At 46.5% G+C, this 16242-nt stretch overlaps 1 protein-coding gene across 1 annotated transcript; it reads left to right on the top strand.

Annotated features, from left to right (window-relative positions):
* The first annotated feature begins 12833 nt into the window (after positions 1 to 12833).
* On the top strand, positions 12834 to 15001 carry LOC123052814 (myb-like protein X). The gene is made up of 2 exons (XM_044476158.1): positions 12834 to 13132; positions 13633 to 15001. The coding sequence occupies exon 2, from the start codon at positions 13680 to 13682 to the stop codon at positions 14817 to 14819; it is 1140 nt and encodes a 379-aa protein (XP_044332093.1). The 5' UTR covers positions 12834 to 13132; positions 13633 to 13679; the 3' UTR covers positions 14820 to 15001.
* The last annotated feature ends 1241 nt before the right edge of the window (positions 15002 to 16242 follow it).

The raw sequence follows: 16242 nt of genomic DNA, 5'->3' as shown, positions 1-16242 counted from the left end.
GTAGAGATATGTGTATGCGGAAACCCGAAAGTTGTTCGGAGTCTCGGATGAGATCCCGGACATCATGAGAGGTTCCGAAATGGTCCAGGGGTGAAGAATTATATATAGGAAGTCAAGTTTCGGCCACCGGGAAAGTTTCGGGGGTTACCGGTATTGTACCGGGACCACCGGAAGGGTCCGGGGGGTCCACCGGGTGGGGCCACCTATCCCGGAGGGCCCCGTGGGCTGAAGTGGGAAGGGAACCAGCCCCTAGTGGGCTGGGCGCCCCCCCATGCGCCTAGGGTTGGAAACCCTAGGGTGGGGGGCTTCCCACTTGCCTTGGGGGGCAAGGCACCCCCTTGGCGGCCGCCCCCCACCCTAGATGGGGTTTGGCCGGCGCCCCCCCACCCAGGGGGTCTATATAAAAAGGGGGAGGGAGGGCAGCAACATGACAGCCTTGGGCGCCTCCCTCCTCCCCTGCTACACCTCTCCCTCTCGCAGAAGCTCGGCGAAGCCCTGCCGAGACCCGCTACATCCACCACCACGCCGTCGTGCTACTGGATCTCCATCAACCTCTCCTTCCCCCTTGCTGGATCAAGAAGGAGGAGACGTCGCTGCACCGTACGTGTGTTGAACGCAGAGGTGCCGTCCGTTCGGCACTCGGTCATCGGTGATTTGGATCACGGCGAGTAAGACTCCATCATCCACGTTCATTGGAACGCTTCCGCTCGCGATCTACAAGGGTAAGTAGATGGAATCATTTCCCCTCGTTGCTAGTATACTCCATAGATGCATCTTGGTGAGCGTAGGAAAATTTTAAAATTATGCTACGATGCCCAACAGTGGCATCATGAGCCAGGCCTATGCGTAGTTACTATGCACGAGTAGAACACAAAGTAGTTGTGGGCGTTGATGTTACCAATTCTTCTTGCCGCTACTAGTCTTTTCTTGTTTCGGCGGTATTGTAGGATGAAGCGGCCCGGACCGACCTTACACGTACGCTTACGTGAGACAGGTTCCACCGATTGACATGCACTAGATGCATAAGGTGGCTAGCGGGTGTCTGTCTCTCCTACTTTAGTCGGAACGGATTCGATGAAAAGGGTCCTTATGAAGGGTAAATAGAAATTGGCAAATCACGTTGTGGTCATACGTAGGTAAGAAACGTTCTTGCTAGAAACCTACAAACCACGTAAAAACTTGCAACAACAATTAGAGGACGTCTAACTTGTTTTTGCAGCAAGTGCTATGTGATGTGATATGGCCAGAAGATATGATGAATGATATATGTGATGTATGAGATTGATCATATTCTTGTAATAGGAATCACGACTTGCATGTCGATGAGTATGACAACTGGCAGGAGCCATAGGAGTTGTCTTTATTATTTTGTATGACCTGCGTGTCATTGAATAACGCCATGTAAATTACTTTACTTTGTTGCTAAACGCGTTAGCCATAGAAGTAGAAGTAATCGTTGGCGTGACGACTTCATGAAGACACAATGATGGAGATCATGGTGTCATGCCGGTGACGAAGATGATCATGGTGCCCCGAAGATGGAAATCAAAGGAGCATAATGACATTGGCCATATCATGTCACTATTTGATTGCATGTGATGTTTATCATGTTTTTGCATCTTATTTGCTTAGAACGACGGTAGTAAGTAAGATGATCCCTTATGATAATTTCAAGAAAAGTGTTCCCCCTAACTGTGCACCATTGCGAAGGTTCGTTGTTTCGAAGCACCACGTGATGATCGGGTGTGATAGATTCTAACGTTCGAATACAACGGGTGTTGACGAGCCTAGCATGTACAGACATGGCCTCGGAACACACGCAATACACTTAGGTTGACTTGACGAGCCTAGCATGTACAGACATGGCCTCGGAACACGGAGGACCGAAAGGTCGAGCATGAGTCGTATAGAAGATACGATCAACATGGAGATGTTCACCGATCTTGACTAGTCTGTCTCACGTGATGATCGGACACGGCCTAGTTAACTCGGATCATGTTTCACTTAGATGACTAGAGGGATGTCTATCTGAGTGGGAGTTCATTAAATAATTTGATTAGATGAACTTAATTATCATGAACTTAGTCTAAGATCTTTACACTATGTCTTGTAGATCAAATGGCCAACGTTGTCCTCAATTTCAACGCATTCCTAGAGAAAACCAAGCTGAAAGATGATGGCAGCAACTATACGGACTGGGTCCGGAACCTGAGGATCATCCTCATAGTAGCCAAGAAAGATTATGTCTTAGAAGCACCGCTAGGTGATGCACCAATCCCACAGAACCAAGACGTTATGAACGCTTGGCAGCAGCGTGCTGATGATTACTCCCTCGTTCAGTGCGGCATGCTTTACAGCTTAGAACCGGGTCTCCAAAAGCGTTTTGAGAAACATGGAGCATATGAGATGTTCGAGGAGCTGAAATTGGTTTTCCAAGCTCATGCCCGGGTCGAGAGATATGAAGTCTCCGACAAGTTCTTCAGCTGTAAAATGGAGGAAAATAGTTCTGTAAGTGAGCACATACTCAGAATGTCTGGGTTGCACAACCGCTTGACTCAGCTGGGAGTTAATCTCCCGGATGACGCGGTCATTGACAGAATCCTTCAGTCACTTCCACCAAGCTACAAGAGCTTTGTGATGAACTTGAATATGCAGGGGATGGAAAAGACCATTCCTGAGATATATTCAATGCTGAAATCAGCAGAGGTGGAGATCAGAAAAGAACATCAAGTGTTGATGGTGAATAAAACCACTAAGTTCAAGAAGGGCAAGGGTAAGAAGAACTTCAAGAAGGACGGCAAGGGATTTGCCGCGCCCGGTAAACCAGTTACTGGGAAGAAGTCAAAGAATGGACCCAAGCCTGAAACTGAGTGCTTTTATTGCAAGGGAAGTGGTCACTGGAAGCGGAACTGCCCCAAATACTTAGCGGACAAGAAGGCTGGCAACACCAAAGGTATATGTGATATACATGTAATTGATGTGTACCTTACCAGTACTCGTAGTAGCTCCTGGGTATTTGATACCGGTGCGGTTGCTCATATTTGTAACTCAAAACAGGAACTACGGAATAAACGGAGACTGGCGAAGGACGAGGTGACGATGCGTGTCGGGAATGGTTCCAAGGTCGATGTGATCGCCGTCGGCACGCTACCTCTGCATCTACCCACAGGATTAGTTTTGAACCTGAATAATTGTTATTTAGTGCCAGCTTTGAGCATGAACATTGTATCTGGATCTCGTTTAATTCGATATGGCTACTCATTTAAATCCGAGAATAATGGTTGTTCTATTTATTTGAGAGATATGTTTTATGGTCATGCCCCGCTGGTCAATGGTTTATTTTTGATGAATCTCGAACGTGATGTTACACATGTTCATAGTGTGAATACCAAAAGATGTAAAGTTGATAACGATAGTCCCACATACTTGTGGCACTGCCGCCTTGGTCACATTGGTGTCAAGCGCATGAAGAAGCTCCATGCAGATGGACTTTTGGAGTCTCTTGATTACGAATCATTTGACACGTGCGAACCATGCCTCATGGGTAAGATGACCAAGGCTTCGTTCTCCGGAACAATGGAGCGAGCAACCAACTTATTGGAAATCATACATACCGATGTGTGCGGTCCAATGAGTGTTGAGGCTCGCGGAGGATATCGTTATGTTCTCACTCTTACTGATGATTTAAGTAGATATGGGTATGTCTACCTAATGAAGCACAAGTCTGAAACCTTTGAAAAGTTCAAGGAATTTCAGAGTGAGGTTGAGAATCAACGTGACAGGAGAATAAAATTCTTACGATCAGATCGTGGTGGAGAATATTTAAGTCACGAGTTTGGTACACACTTAAGGAAATGTGGAATAGTTTCACAACTCACGCCGCCTGGAACACCTCAGAGAAACGGTGTGTCCGAACGTCGTAATCGCACTCTATTGGATATGGTGCGATCTATGATGTCTCTTACCGATTTACCGCTCTCATTTTGGGGCTATGCTTTAGAGACTGCCGCATTCACTTTAAATAGGGCTCCGTCGAAATCCGTTGAGACGACACCGTATGAATTATGGTTTGGGAAGAAACCTAAGCTGTCGTTTCTAAAAGTTTGGGGATGCGATGCTTATGTCAAGAAACTTCAACCTGAAAAGCTCGAACCCAAGTCGGAGAAATGCGTCTTCATAGGATACCCTAAGGAAACTATTGGGTATACCTTCTACCTCAGATCCGAAGGCAAGATCTTCGTTGCCAAGAACGGGTCCTTTCTGAAGAAGGAGTTTCTCTCGAAAGAATTGAGTGGGAGGAAAGTGGAACTTGATGAGGTGATAGTCACCCCTTCCGTACCGGAAAGTAGCGCAGCGCGGGAAGATGTTCCTGTGGTGCCTACACCGACTGGGGAGGAAGTTAATGATGATGATCATGAAGCTTCGGATCAAGTTACTACTGAACTTCGTAGATCCACAAGGACACGTTCCGCACCAGAGTGGTACGGCAACCCTGTCCTGGAAATCATGTTGTTAGACAACGGTGAACCTTCGAACTATGAAGAAGCGATGGCGGGCCCGGATTCCGACAAATGGCTGGAAGCCATGAAATCCGAGATAGAATCCATGTATGAAAACAAAGTATGGACTTTGACTGACTTGCCCGATGAGCGGCGAGCCATAGAAAACAAATGGATCTTTAAGAAGAAGACGGACGCGGATGGTAATGTGACCATCTACAAAGCTCGACTTGTTGCTAAGGGTTATCGACAAGTTCAAGGGGTTGACTACGATGAGACTTTCTCACCCGTAGCGAAGCTGAAGTCCGTCCGAATCATGTTAGCAATTGCCGCATACTATGATTATGAGATATGGCAGATGGACGTCAAAACGGCATTCCTTAACGGCTTCCTTAAGGAAGAGTTGTATATGATGCAGCCGGAAGGTTTTGTCGATCCTAAGAATGCTAACAAAGTATGCAAGCTCCAGCGCTCAATCTATGGGCTGGTGCAAGCATCTCGGAGTTGGAACATTCGCTTTGATGAGATGATCAAAGCGTTTGGGTTTACATAGACTTATGGAGAAGCCTGTGTTTACAAGAAAGTGAGTGGGAGCTCTGTAGCATTTCTCATATTATATGTGGATGACATACTTTTGATGGGAAATGATATAGAATTCTTGGAAAGTATAAAGGCCTATTTGAATAAGTGTTTTTCAATGAAGGACCTTGGAGAAGCTGCTTATATATTAGGCATCAAGATCTATAGAGATAGATCAAGACGCCTCATCGGTCTTTCACAGAGTACATACCTTGACAAGATATTGAAGAAGTTCAATATGGATCAGTCCAAGAAGGGGTTCTTGCCTGTATTGCAAGGTGTGCAATTGAGCACGGCTCAATGCCCGACCACGGCAGAAGATATAGAAAAGATGAGTGTCATCCCCTATGCCTCGGCCATAGGGTCTATTATGTATGCCATGCTGTGTACCAGACCTGATATTAACCTTGCCGTAAGTTTGGTAGGAAGGTACCAAAGTAATCCCGGCATGGAACACTGGACAGCGGTCAAGAATATCCTAAAGTACCTGAAAAGGACTAAGGATATGTTTCTCGTTTATGGAGGTGACGAAGAGCTCATCATAAAGGGTTACGTCGACGCTAGCTTCGACACAGATCTGGATGACTCGAAGTCACAAACCGGATACGTGTATATTTTGAATGGAGGAGCAGTAAGCTGGTGCAGTTGCAAGCAAAGCGTCGTGGCGGGATCTACATGTGAAGCGGAGTACATGGCAGCCTCGGAGGCAGCACAGGAAGCAGTCTGGATGAAGGAGTTCATTACCGACCTAGGGGTGATTCCCAATGCGTCGGGCCCGATGACTCTCTTCTGTGACAACACTGGAGCTATTGCCCTTGCGAAGGAGCCCAGATTTCACAGGAAGACCAGGCATATCAAGCGTCGCTTCAACTCCATTCGTGAAAGTGTTCAAAATGGAGACATAGATATTTGTAAAGTACATACGGACCTGAATGCAGCAGATCCGTTGACTAAACCTCTCCCTAGGACAAAACATGATCAACACCAGGACGCAATGGGTGTATGATTCATCACAATGTAACTAGATTATTGACTCTAGTGCAAGTGGGAGACTGTTGGAAATATGCCCTAGAGGCAATAATAAATGGTTATTATTATATTTCTTTGTTCATGGTAATTGTCTATTGTTCATGCTATAATTGTGTTATCCGGAAATCGTAATACATGTGTGAATACATAGACCACAACGTGTCCCTAGTAAGCCTCTAGTTGACTAGCTCGTTGATCAACAGATAGTCATGGTTTCCTGACTATGGGCATTGGATGTCATTGATAACGGGATCACATCATTAGGAGAATGATGTGATGGACAAGACCCAATCCTAAGCATAGCTTAAAAGATCGTGTAGTTTCGTTTGCTAGAGCTTTTCCAATGTCAAGTATCTTTTCCTTAGACCATGAGATCGTGCAACTCCCGGATACCGTAGGAGTGCATTGGGTGCACCAAACGTCACAACGTAACTGGGTGACTATAAAGGTGCACTACGGGTATCTCCGAAAGTGTCTGTTGGGTTGGCACGGATCGAGACTGGGATTTGTCACTCCGTGTGACTGAGAGGTATCTCTGGGCCCACTCGGTAATGCATCATCATAATGAGCTCAATGTGGCTAAGGCGTTAGTCATGGGATCATGCATTGCGGTACGAGTAAAGAGACTTGCCGGTAACGAGATTGAACAAGGTATTGGGATACCGACGATCGAATCTCGGGCAAGTAACATACCGATTAACAAAGGGAATTGTATACGGGATTGATTGAATCCTCGACATCGTGGTTCATCCGATGAGATCATCGTGGAACATGTGGGAACCAACATGGGTATCCAGATCCCTCTGTTGGTTATTGACCGGAGAGGCGTCTCGGTCATGTCTACATGTCTCCCGAACCCGTAGGGTCTACACACTTAAGGTTCGGTGACGCTAGGGTTGTAGAGATATGTGTATGCGGAAACCCGAAAGTTGTTCGGAGTCCCGGATGAGATCCCGGACGTCACGAGAGGTTCCGGAATGGTCCGGAGGTGAAGAATTATATATAGGAAGTCAAGTTTCGGCCATTGGGAAAGTTTTGGGGGTTACCGGTATTGTACCGGGACCACCGAAAGGGTCCCGGGGGTCCACCGGGTGGGGCCACCTATCCCGGAGGGCCCCGTGGGCTGAAGTGGGAAGGGAACCAGCTCCTAGTGGGCAGGGCGCCCCCCCCATGGGCCTCCCCCCATGCACCTAGGGTTGGAAACCCTAGGGTGGGGGGGCTTCCCACTTGCCTTGGGGGGCAAGGCACCCCCTTGGCCGCCGCCCCCCACCCTAGATGGGGTTTGGCCGGCGCCCCCCCTCCCAGGGGGCCTATATAAAAGGGGGGAGGGAGGGCAGCAACATGAGAGCCTTGGGCGCCTCCCTCCTCCCCTGCTACACCTCTCCCTCTCGCAGAAGCTCGGCGAAGCCCTGCCGAGACCCGCTACATCCACCACCACGCCGTCGTGCTGCTGGATCTCCATCAACCTCTCCTTCCCCCTTGCTGGATCAAGAAGGAGGAGATGTCGCTGCACCATACGTGTGTTGAACGCGGAGGTGCCGTCCGTTCGGCACTCGGTCATCGGTGATTTGGATCACGGCGAGTACGACTCTGTCATCCACGTTCATTGGAACGCTTCCGCTCGCGATCTACAAGGGTATGTAGATGCAATCCTTTCCCCTCGTTGCTAGTATACTCCGTAGATGCATCTTGGTGAGCGTAGGAAAATTTTAAAATTATGCTACGATACCCAACACATCGCCCCCTCCCTCCCTAGCTCCCTCCTCCATCTCCCTCCATCCCGCCGTCGTCGCCCTCCCGCCGTCACCGCCACCGAGGTAGCTCCTCCCTCCTCCTCCCTCCCCCCTCCTTCCCGCCTCCTCCCTCCTTCCTTCCCCTCCTCCCTCCCTCCTCCTTCCTGCCTCCTCCCTCCTTCCTCCCTCCTTCCTACCCCTCCTTCCTCCCAGCCTTGTCTCTGTTCTTGTAGAATGTAGGTAATTTAAATGTAGATTTTAGAATGTAGACATTGTAGAATGTAGGTTTTTAATAGAATAATTTTTTAGACTATTTTAGGTGTTTTGAATAGAATAGGAAATTTTAGGTCTTTTGATTAGAAATTTTAGTAATGGAAATTTTTAGTTGGTAGAATTTGAAATGGATGGATGGTTATATTGATGGATATATAGATAGATGGATGGATGGATAGATGTTAGGGCTAGAACTACGGTATAGATAGGTAGAATGTAGGTGCTTAATATAACTAGTTTATTTATAGTAAGTGCTTAATATAACTAGTTTATTTATAGTAAGTGCTCAATATAACTAGGTTATTTATAGCAAGTGCTTAATAGAACTAGTTTATTTATAGCAAGTGCTAAATAGAACTAGTTTATTTATAGTAAGTGCTTAATAGAATTAGTTTATTTATAGTAAGTGCTTAATAGAATTAGTTTATTTATAGTAAGTGCTTAATAGAATTAGTTTATTTATAGTAAGTGGTTAATATATTTTGTTTTTGCAGAAATCAAGTTTGCCCCTGCCTCATCCCTGCAGTCGTCCCCATCGTCGACCCCTTAAGACCTCTAGGTGAGAATAGCCAAATGATAATGTGTTGTAAATGTCGATGATGAAAATGCTAGTGCTATATAGTTGCCATGTCATTGATGTCGATGATGATGCATTCTGAATATAGAGTATGTCTTGGTGTTCTTGTTTGCAATGTGCCTCCAAGTGGCCTATGTTTTGCCGGAATGTTGATTCGTTTGCGTCCCGGCAAATTTCAGGCGCTCGTTATATCCTATTTTAGCAAAGATCATGCCGGATTTTTCCGTGAATTTAAGCATGACTTGTGCTAGAATATGTAGGAAATATTGAGTACCCCGGATTTGCTAGAAAGAGAATTAAACGACATTTTGAGTTGACTTTTGAGTTTTCTGGTAGTTGCCTTCGATCGATTTTCAATTAATGTTTCAACTATGAACATAGGAAATGTCTGACGACGAAAAGGATTTCGGTATGTGCGAATACTGCGAAGACGAGCGCAACCTATGCACAGACATTTCTTAGTTGATGATAGGCGCTTCAGCATCAAGCTGGATGAGACCTTCGGAGTGGATACAGTAAGTCACAACGACAAGTCTTTTTTCGTAATTAAGCATGACTTCTGCTTCTCTTGCTTCAACTTATAATTTTAATTTTTTTACTATTCTACTAGCGTATCCCCTGCCATGCAAGAATTTTTGTCTTGGATAAGATTGGTTTCAGTCCTATGAAAACTATGGAGGTAAAGAGAGTTCACTTGAGGACCGAGCATGGTTGTACTTTCGACGCAAAATTATACAATGCAGACACCTACACCTATTTTGAATGCAAAAATTGGAGAGCACTATGCAAGGCTTATGCATTTGAGCCTGATATGCTTATCACGTTTGATATTCGTCCGGAAGATGATATGGAAGGTAATATCGACATCTGGGTCGATGTGCAGACGCCCCCAGTTCTACCATTATGTGAGTTTCTCAACGAGATTTATGTCTCCGATTGACAACTAATTTCTACTGACAACTTATTTTCATTCAAGCAAACATGTCTGGCGCTTGGTAGACATGACCTACCACTGTCCCGCGGCTGAACTAAACTGCGAGGAGATAAGTCATTATGTTTCATGGCTTGGGGATCTTGATGCTGTCAAGAGAAATTATTTTCCTGAACTTGAAAATCTTAGTACTCAAAACGTGCGACCAATAGTGTTCATATTAAACTACGGTCACATCTATTTAGAAAAGATGGTAAGATTTTTACTATTTGTCCTCAGTGCATCTTTTGCATACATTATTTTTTAAGCTAAACTTCATTTCTAAGTATGTTACTATGATGTTCTTCAACAGAGACTCCCGATGATAGTTGTGCCTCATTGGATTGAGTCTAAAGGTCGCATGGCAATGGTTAGCTTAAGGTCAAGACATCCTACATCGCACATGAGTGCATTCGGGATTTCTAAAACCGAGCAAGTCTTAATAGTGAAAGACTGGAGCAGAATTGTGAAGGATCGTAGAGAAGTACTAGGGGGCAGCAATCAGAAGCGCAACCCACAATTAGGAGACAGGTTCATCTGCATGCTCCAATATGATGAATCAGGACTGCTACACATGTTCTATGCTATTTTACCCGAGAGAGAGCAGCAGGAGTGATTAGCTAGCTAGAATGAGTTTGAAGATGATGATGTGCTACACTATGACTATGATGATTAAATAGCTAGTGTTGGTGGTAATGACTGATGATTATTATTAGCTAGTGTTGGTGGTGATTAGATAGCTACATTATGACTATGATGATTAAATAGTGGTAATGACTATGATGATTATTAGCTAGTGTTGTTGGTGATGATATGATGCAAGAGTTTTTATATTAATATGATGATGATGATGAGTTATTATATCATTGGGTGAAAGAACCGCAAATTAGTTCAAGTGGATGGATCCTAAGTGATCAAGTCCATCCACTTGAAACTAATCCACGGTTCTTTCACCTAGTGATATAACTCATTATAATGTAAAAACAATCTCTAAATTGCTATTGTATGAAAACTTGTATAAAGGTGTAGGAATATGACATAAAATAAAAAAGAAATAGAATACGGAATAATAGTAGTAGCGCGGGCAGTGAGACGCGCTACTAGTAATTACCAGTAGCGCCTGTTGCGCTACGCGCTACTACTAAGTTGATATAGCAGTAGCGCGTGTTAACACACGCTACTGCTAACCTTTAGCTGTAGCACCGTAGCAGTAGCGCGGTTACCCGCGCTACTGATAGGCAAAAAACTCGCGCTACTGCTAGGCTTTTCCCTAGTAGTGACTCTCTTGCTATTGGGTAAATATTTTCCTCTTCTCTCCGACAGGGTTGGGGATTGTTTTCACAATAGTGGTCCACTGAGGATAGATACCGTCACCCAGGTAGTATCCTTTGTCGTAGTTGTGGCCGTTGATAGTAAAGTTCACCGGTGGGCTGTTGCCTTCGGCAAGCCTAGCAAACACCAACGAGCGCCGAAGCACGTTGATATCATTGTGTGATCCGGCCATGCCAAAGAAAGAGTGCCAGATCTAGAGATCTTGAGACGCAACGGCCTCAAGTATGACAGTACAAGCCCTAACATGGCCTTATACTGCCCTTGCCAAGCAGAAGGGCAATTCTTCCACTCACTGTGCATGCAGTCTATGCTGCCAAGTATCCCTGGGAAGCACCTGCTGGCATTCATCGCCAACAAACGGGTTGTATCTTCAGGAGGCGGCTCTCTCAAGTAATCAGGACCAAACACAACAATAACAGCCTTGCAAAACTTATACAGGGAGTCTAGGCATGTAGACTCGCTCATACGGACGTACTCGTCAATGAGATCACCGGGCACTCCGTATGCAAGCATTCGGATGGCGGCAGTGCATTTTTTATAAGAGGATAAACCAATTTTTCCAAGGGCATCCTCTTTGCACTCGAAATAGTCATATTAGCTGACCACTCCCTCTCTAATACGGTTGAAAAGATGTCTACTCATACGGAAATGGGGGCGGGATTTCTGATATTTGAACAACGAGTTTGTTGTGTCAAAGTAGTCCTTCCAAAGAAGAAAATGCCTGCTCTCTCAGTTATGATTCAACGCCGGAAGGTGCCCCGGAATGGAGCCATGGAACGACGGGAGCTGGCTATTGAGGTGGTGATGGACCAACACGGCAACCAAGAACTCCTCCTCATCGGACGAGGAATCGTCGGAGTCGCAAAGGAAATAATGAAAAAAGAACTCGTCGGCGGAGTCCATTTTGTACCTTGGTAAACTGTCGAACAGGTTGCGGGCGTCGACGAAGGAGACGGCCGGTGAAGGAAGCCGCGCCGCCCTCGGACCAGCTAGCTGCCCTGGCGGCGTCCGACGAGTGTGCTAGTGAGGATCTGGACAGGGTGGCGAGGCAGCTTCTTGGTCGCGGACGCGACTGTGTCGGGGGAGCGGGGGTGGGAAGCTTTCGGTTTCCCGGCGGCAAGACGGCGGTGGCGGGCGACGTGGGAGGTGGCGGCATTGTAGAAGGGATGTTGTGGCGCCGGCAGCTGGCAGAGCCACCGGAGAAATGGGCGGTGTGGGCGGCGGTGGCGACGACGAAGGGGGCTGGCGAGGGTTTGTTGGAATGGGAGAGGATGGACAATGTGCCACCGACCAGCGAGCCAGGGGGAGGAAAAGGCGAGCGCGCGTCCGCCTCGTGTCCGCGCCGACGCAAATCCGGCTCAAAAATGGGCCGGGAATGGGTCGCTCGCGGACAAAAAGCGGACGCGCGTCCGTTTGGGTCGGCGCTTGGGCCAACTTTTGTGTCCGCGCCGATCCAAACGAACGCTCACGGACGAAATGGGGCGCCCTGTTGGAGTTGCTCTAAGTCCAGCATGTCTTATCATATGCAGACTACCAAACAAAGTCTATCTCCGTATGCATGTCTACCAAGCAATTACGATTACATAGTACTCCTTCCGTTCCATAATATAAGAGCGTTTTTTACATTGCATTAGTGCTCTTATGTAATGTAAAAAACGATCTTATATTATGGGACGGACGAAGTAATACTCAACATGTCATACTCATCATGTCCGAGAGGGGGAAAGTGAGAACTGCTGACAAACACCCCCAGAATTGGGTGTGCGTGCCACCGCGACGTGCCGACGTCGGCCACGCGGCCACCACGCCGCACCCGCGCGTCACTTTCCCTTGTACCAGCGCCCGGTACGCGGCTGATCTCCACTCCCTTCTTATTTCTTCTTCTTCCCCTTCTGTGCTTCTCTTCTCTAACCTTCACCCGCTCCTGCTCCCCTCGAATCTGAGCTGACCCACTCTACTCCACCACTCAGCAAGCTGTACCCACGAGAGCGCGCGACCACGCATACCGTCGGTAGCCCACTCTGCTGCGCGACCTCCGAAGCGAAGCGCCAGATTTGATTACCTCGCCGTCCGAGGAGGTCGCAGCTCGACCGGCGCCGGGCACAACCTGATTGGATCGGATCCGTGGACCTTGGCATAGGTCAGTTTCTCTATCTTGTTCTTGCTACCTCCAACCAAGCTTATGCGGATCTTAGAGGAAATTTATCATCATTAGCTCTCGGGTATTACTATCATGTCATCGTGTCAGTTCTATGTGGTTCCCCTAATGTGTGCATGTATCAGCCTTGCGATCTTGGTGCACAAGTTAGCTGTACTTAATTTATATATTTTCACTCTGTCTAGTTTCTACTCTCTAGTGTATATGGCAGTACAGTTCGTCAGCTAGTTGCTCCGTTTTTGCCTTTCCCTTCATATAAGTACAGTATATATTTCCTAGTATATTCTAGCGTTGCATTTTATGCTGATTGGAATGTGTGTGTATGTAGCCTATGGTTCGTCAACCCTGTGGCTTTGGTTCCATTTGCTCATCCCTTAACTGAAATCGCCGATAGCCTTGGCGCAGTTGTCGGCTGAACAGGCTGTATGATTCTCCATCATGTAGCGAATTGAATTGATAGTGACAGAACGTTGTAAATGCAGGTCATTCTGGTTCTTGGAGGTTATTGCTAGCCCATCTCGAATTAGATATGGAGGTAGAGAAGAAGTCAAAGGATGAATTACATCTCAAGATTAAGAGTAAGGACAAGTCCTCGGTGAATGAGGAGGACGAGAAGAAGGAGATCGAGATAGAAATTGACGCCAAGGTTGTGGAGAAGGAAGAGGTGTCCAGTGATGGTTCAAAGTCTGCAGGCAAAGTCAAGGAAACTAAAAAAGACAAAGAAAAGGAAGGGAAAAACAAGTCAGAGAAGCATGTAGATGAACATGAAGACGATCAGAAGACAAGTAAGAAGGATAAAAAGGAGAAGGATGAGAAAAAGAAAGAAGATGGCGAAGGCTCAGAAAAGGACAAGGCCAAGAAAGGGAAAGATAAGAAGAGCGAGAGCAAAGAGAAGGATAAAAATAGCGCCAAGGAGACTGGACCTGATGCAGATGACAGTAGCCCCAAGAACAAAAAGAAGGATAAGGACAAGGCAAAGAAGAAGGATGAAAGCGATGAAAAACAAGAGAAAGACAAAGACAAGGAGGAACATGAGAACAAGAAGAAGCATGTAGAAGTGGATCAGACAAGAGAAATCAAGCTACAAGATAATGAGTCGGCGAAGAAAGGAACTGATGCTTCTGAAGAGAAGAAGGATGGCACGGACAAAGCAAAGGATAAAAGAAAGAGAGACAGTGCGAAGAAGCAAGATGAACATAAGGAAATCGGTGACAAGGACGAACAAGGTAACAAGAAAGATACAGAGAAGAAGGACAAGAAGAAAGATAAGACCGACAAGAAGGGGGGAGGCAAGAAGAAGGATGGCGATGATGAGAAGGAAGAAGGTAAGAAGGACAAAGAAGCGAAGGAGAAGAAGAAAGATAAGACCGGCAAGGAAGAAACTAAGAAGAAAAAGAAGGATGGGGAGGAAGAAGGTATGAAGAAAGACAAAGAGAAGAAGAAAGACAAGGGCGGCAAGGAGAAGACCAACGATCCGGCAAAGCTTAAGAAGAAGCTGGAGAAGATCGACGCGAAGTTACAAGACCTACATGCTGAAAAGGAAGACATCCTAAGGCAGCTGAAGGAGCTCGAAGAGGGAATGACCACTGAAGAGAAGAAGCCTGTACAGATAGTGGAAGCGAGTGGCAAGGCCAAGTCCAAGGAAGATGATCTTGTTACTGCACCCTGATCTTCTGGAAATCTTTGACTTGTTGACACTTGCTGTGATTTTATATGGTTGTAACGCGAATAATTTCTGATCTGGGTACGTGCACACGTTTCTGTGTGCAGTACAGAACTCCCTCTATATACATATACAGCTTGAGTGTAAGAATATAAACGCCCAGAAAAATAAAATAAACACATTAAACATGTTTGCTCCCTTGGTCCTTCCGTCATGCATCTGCTAACATGTTCTTTGAAGCTGGAATTCCGCTGCATGTCTCTACTGGTCGGACCCAGCAGTGACATATCTGTCTCTACTTTTTCTGTCGATGTTCTGTGCTGAATTGGTTAGAACCTGCATCAGGCTAAAATCGACGAGCTGAAAATGAAAGCTCTGATCTTCACTGATTGACCCAACAGCGACACTTGCGTCAGTATATATCTTGTACTCTCTACCTATGTTCTGCGCTTTACATTACTAATGAGACCTGGCATTGTGATGAAAAATTCTTTTTTTCTTTCTTTCTTTCTTGACCATCACAAGTTGAATTATATGATGTATGCACCTCCTAGTATCATGATGTTTTCTATGATCTCGCTGCGCTGCATCAGTCTTAATAAAATTATACTCCCCCGGTTTCTAAATAAAATTATAGTCCCTCTGTTTCTAAATATAGGATGTTTTGGCAGTTCAATTTCAGCTACCAAAACGTCTTATATTACCGAAAAAGGCTTTCGCCCCGTTTTATATATAAAGCACCGATCCATAAGCAACACGATACAAACTCACGCCACCACCGCACATGACACACACACTGAAGGCAAGATACAAAGGTGCCGAGCACCACCACACCATCCCAACGACTACCAAGCCATTTGGTAGAACCAGGGATCCTACCGGACCTGCTCCGTAGGTTGTAGGGGAAGGATGGAGCGGGGCGCAGCGATGAGCGGGCGCGCCGGCGGCTGGGCGCCATCGCGTAGGAGGAGGATGGCGGCAGCAGCTAGGGTTAGAGGCGGCTAGGGTTCCGGCTCCTCTGGGAGTCGGGCAATAGGGATAATAATATTCTTATTGCTTAATTCCAAAAAGAGTCTTACAGCCTATATTTATAACCTAGATAACTTGCATAAGAATTAACCTAAGATAACTTGCATAAGAATTAACCTAAGATAATTTGTGGGCTAAGATTGCCCGGTGGGCCTAGCTAAGCCGGCCATAACACTTCTCCCCGCCTGCACAAACAGCTCGTCCTCGAGCTGTAAGGTGGGGAAGCGCTTGCGGAACTCCTCGAGGCGATCAACCAGCGCCAAACACCTTCTCGACAGCTGGGGCGGCCAGGTCGGCGGCAACGGCGTCCTCCGGAATGTAGTCTGCAACCTCCAGGTAGAAGAGTCGCGGGCAGGCATGGCCGGGCGTGTAGGGCTCGTCGCAGTTGAAGCACAACCCT

Source organism: Triticum aestivum, chromosome 2D, assembly GCF_018294505.1.
Source record: "Triticum aestivum cultivar Chinese Spring chromosome 2D, IWGSC CS RefSeq v2.1, whole genome shotgun sequence".
Taxonomy (NCBI): Eukaryota; Viridiplantae; Streptophyta; class Magnoliopsida; order Poales; family Poaceae; genus Triticum; species Triticum aestivum.
This window is presented reverse-complemented; position numbering and strand designations above follow the sequence as displayed.

Coding starts and splice junctions, on each gene's coding strand:
- LOC123052814 (XM_044476158.1), top strand. CDS start 13,680: ATGGAGGTAGAGAAGAAGTCAAAGGATGAATTACATCTCAAGATTAAG.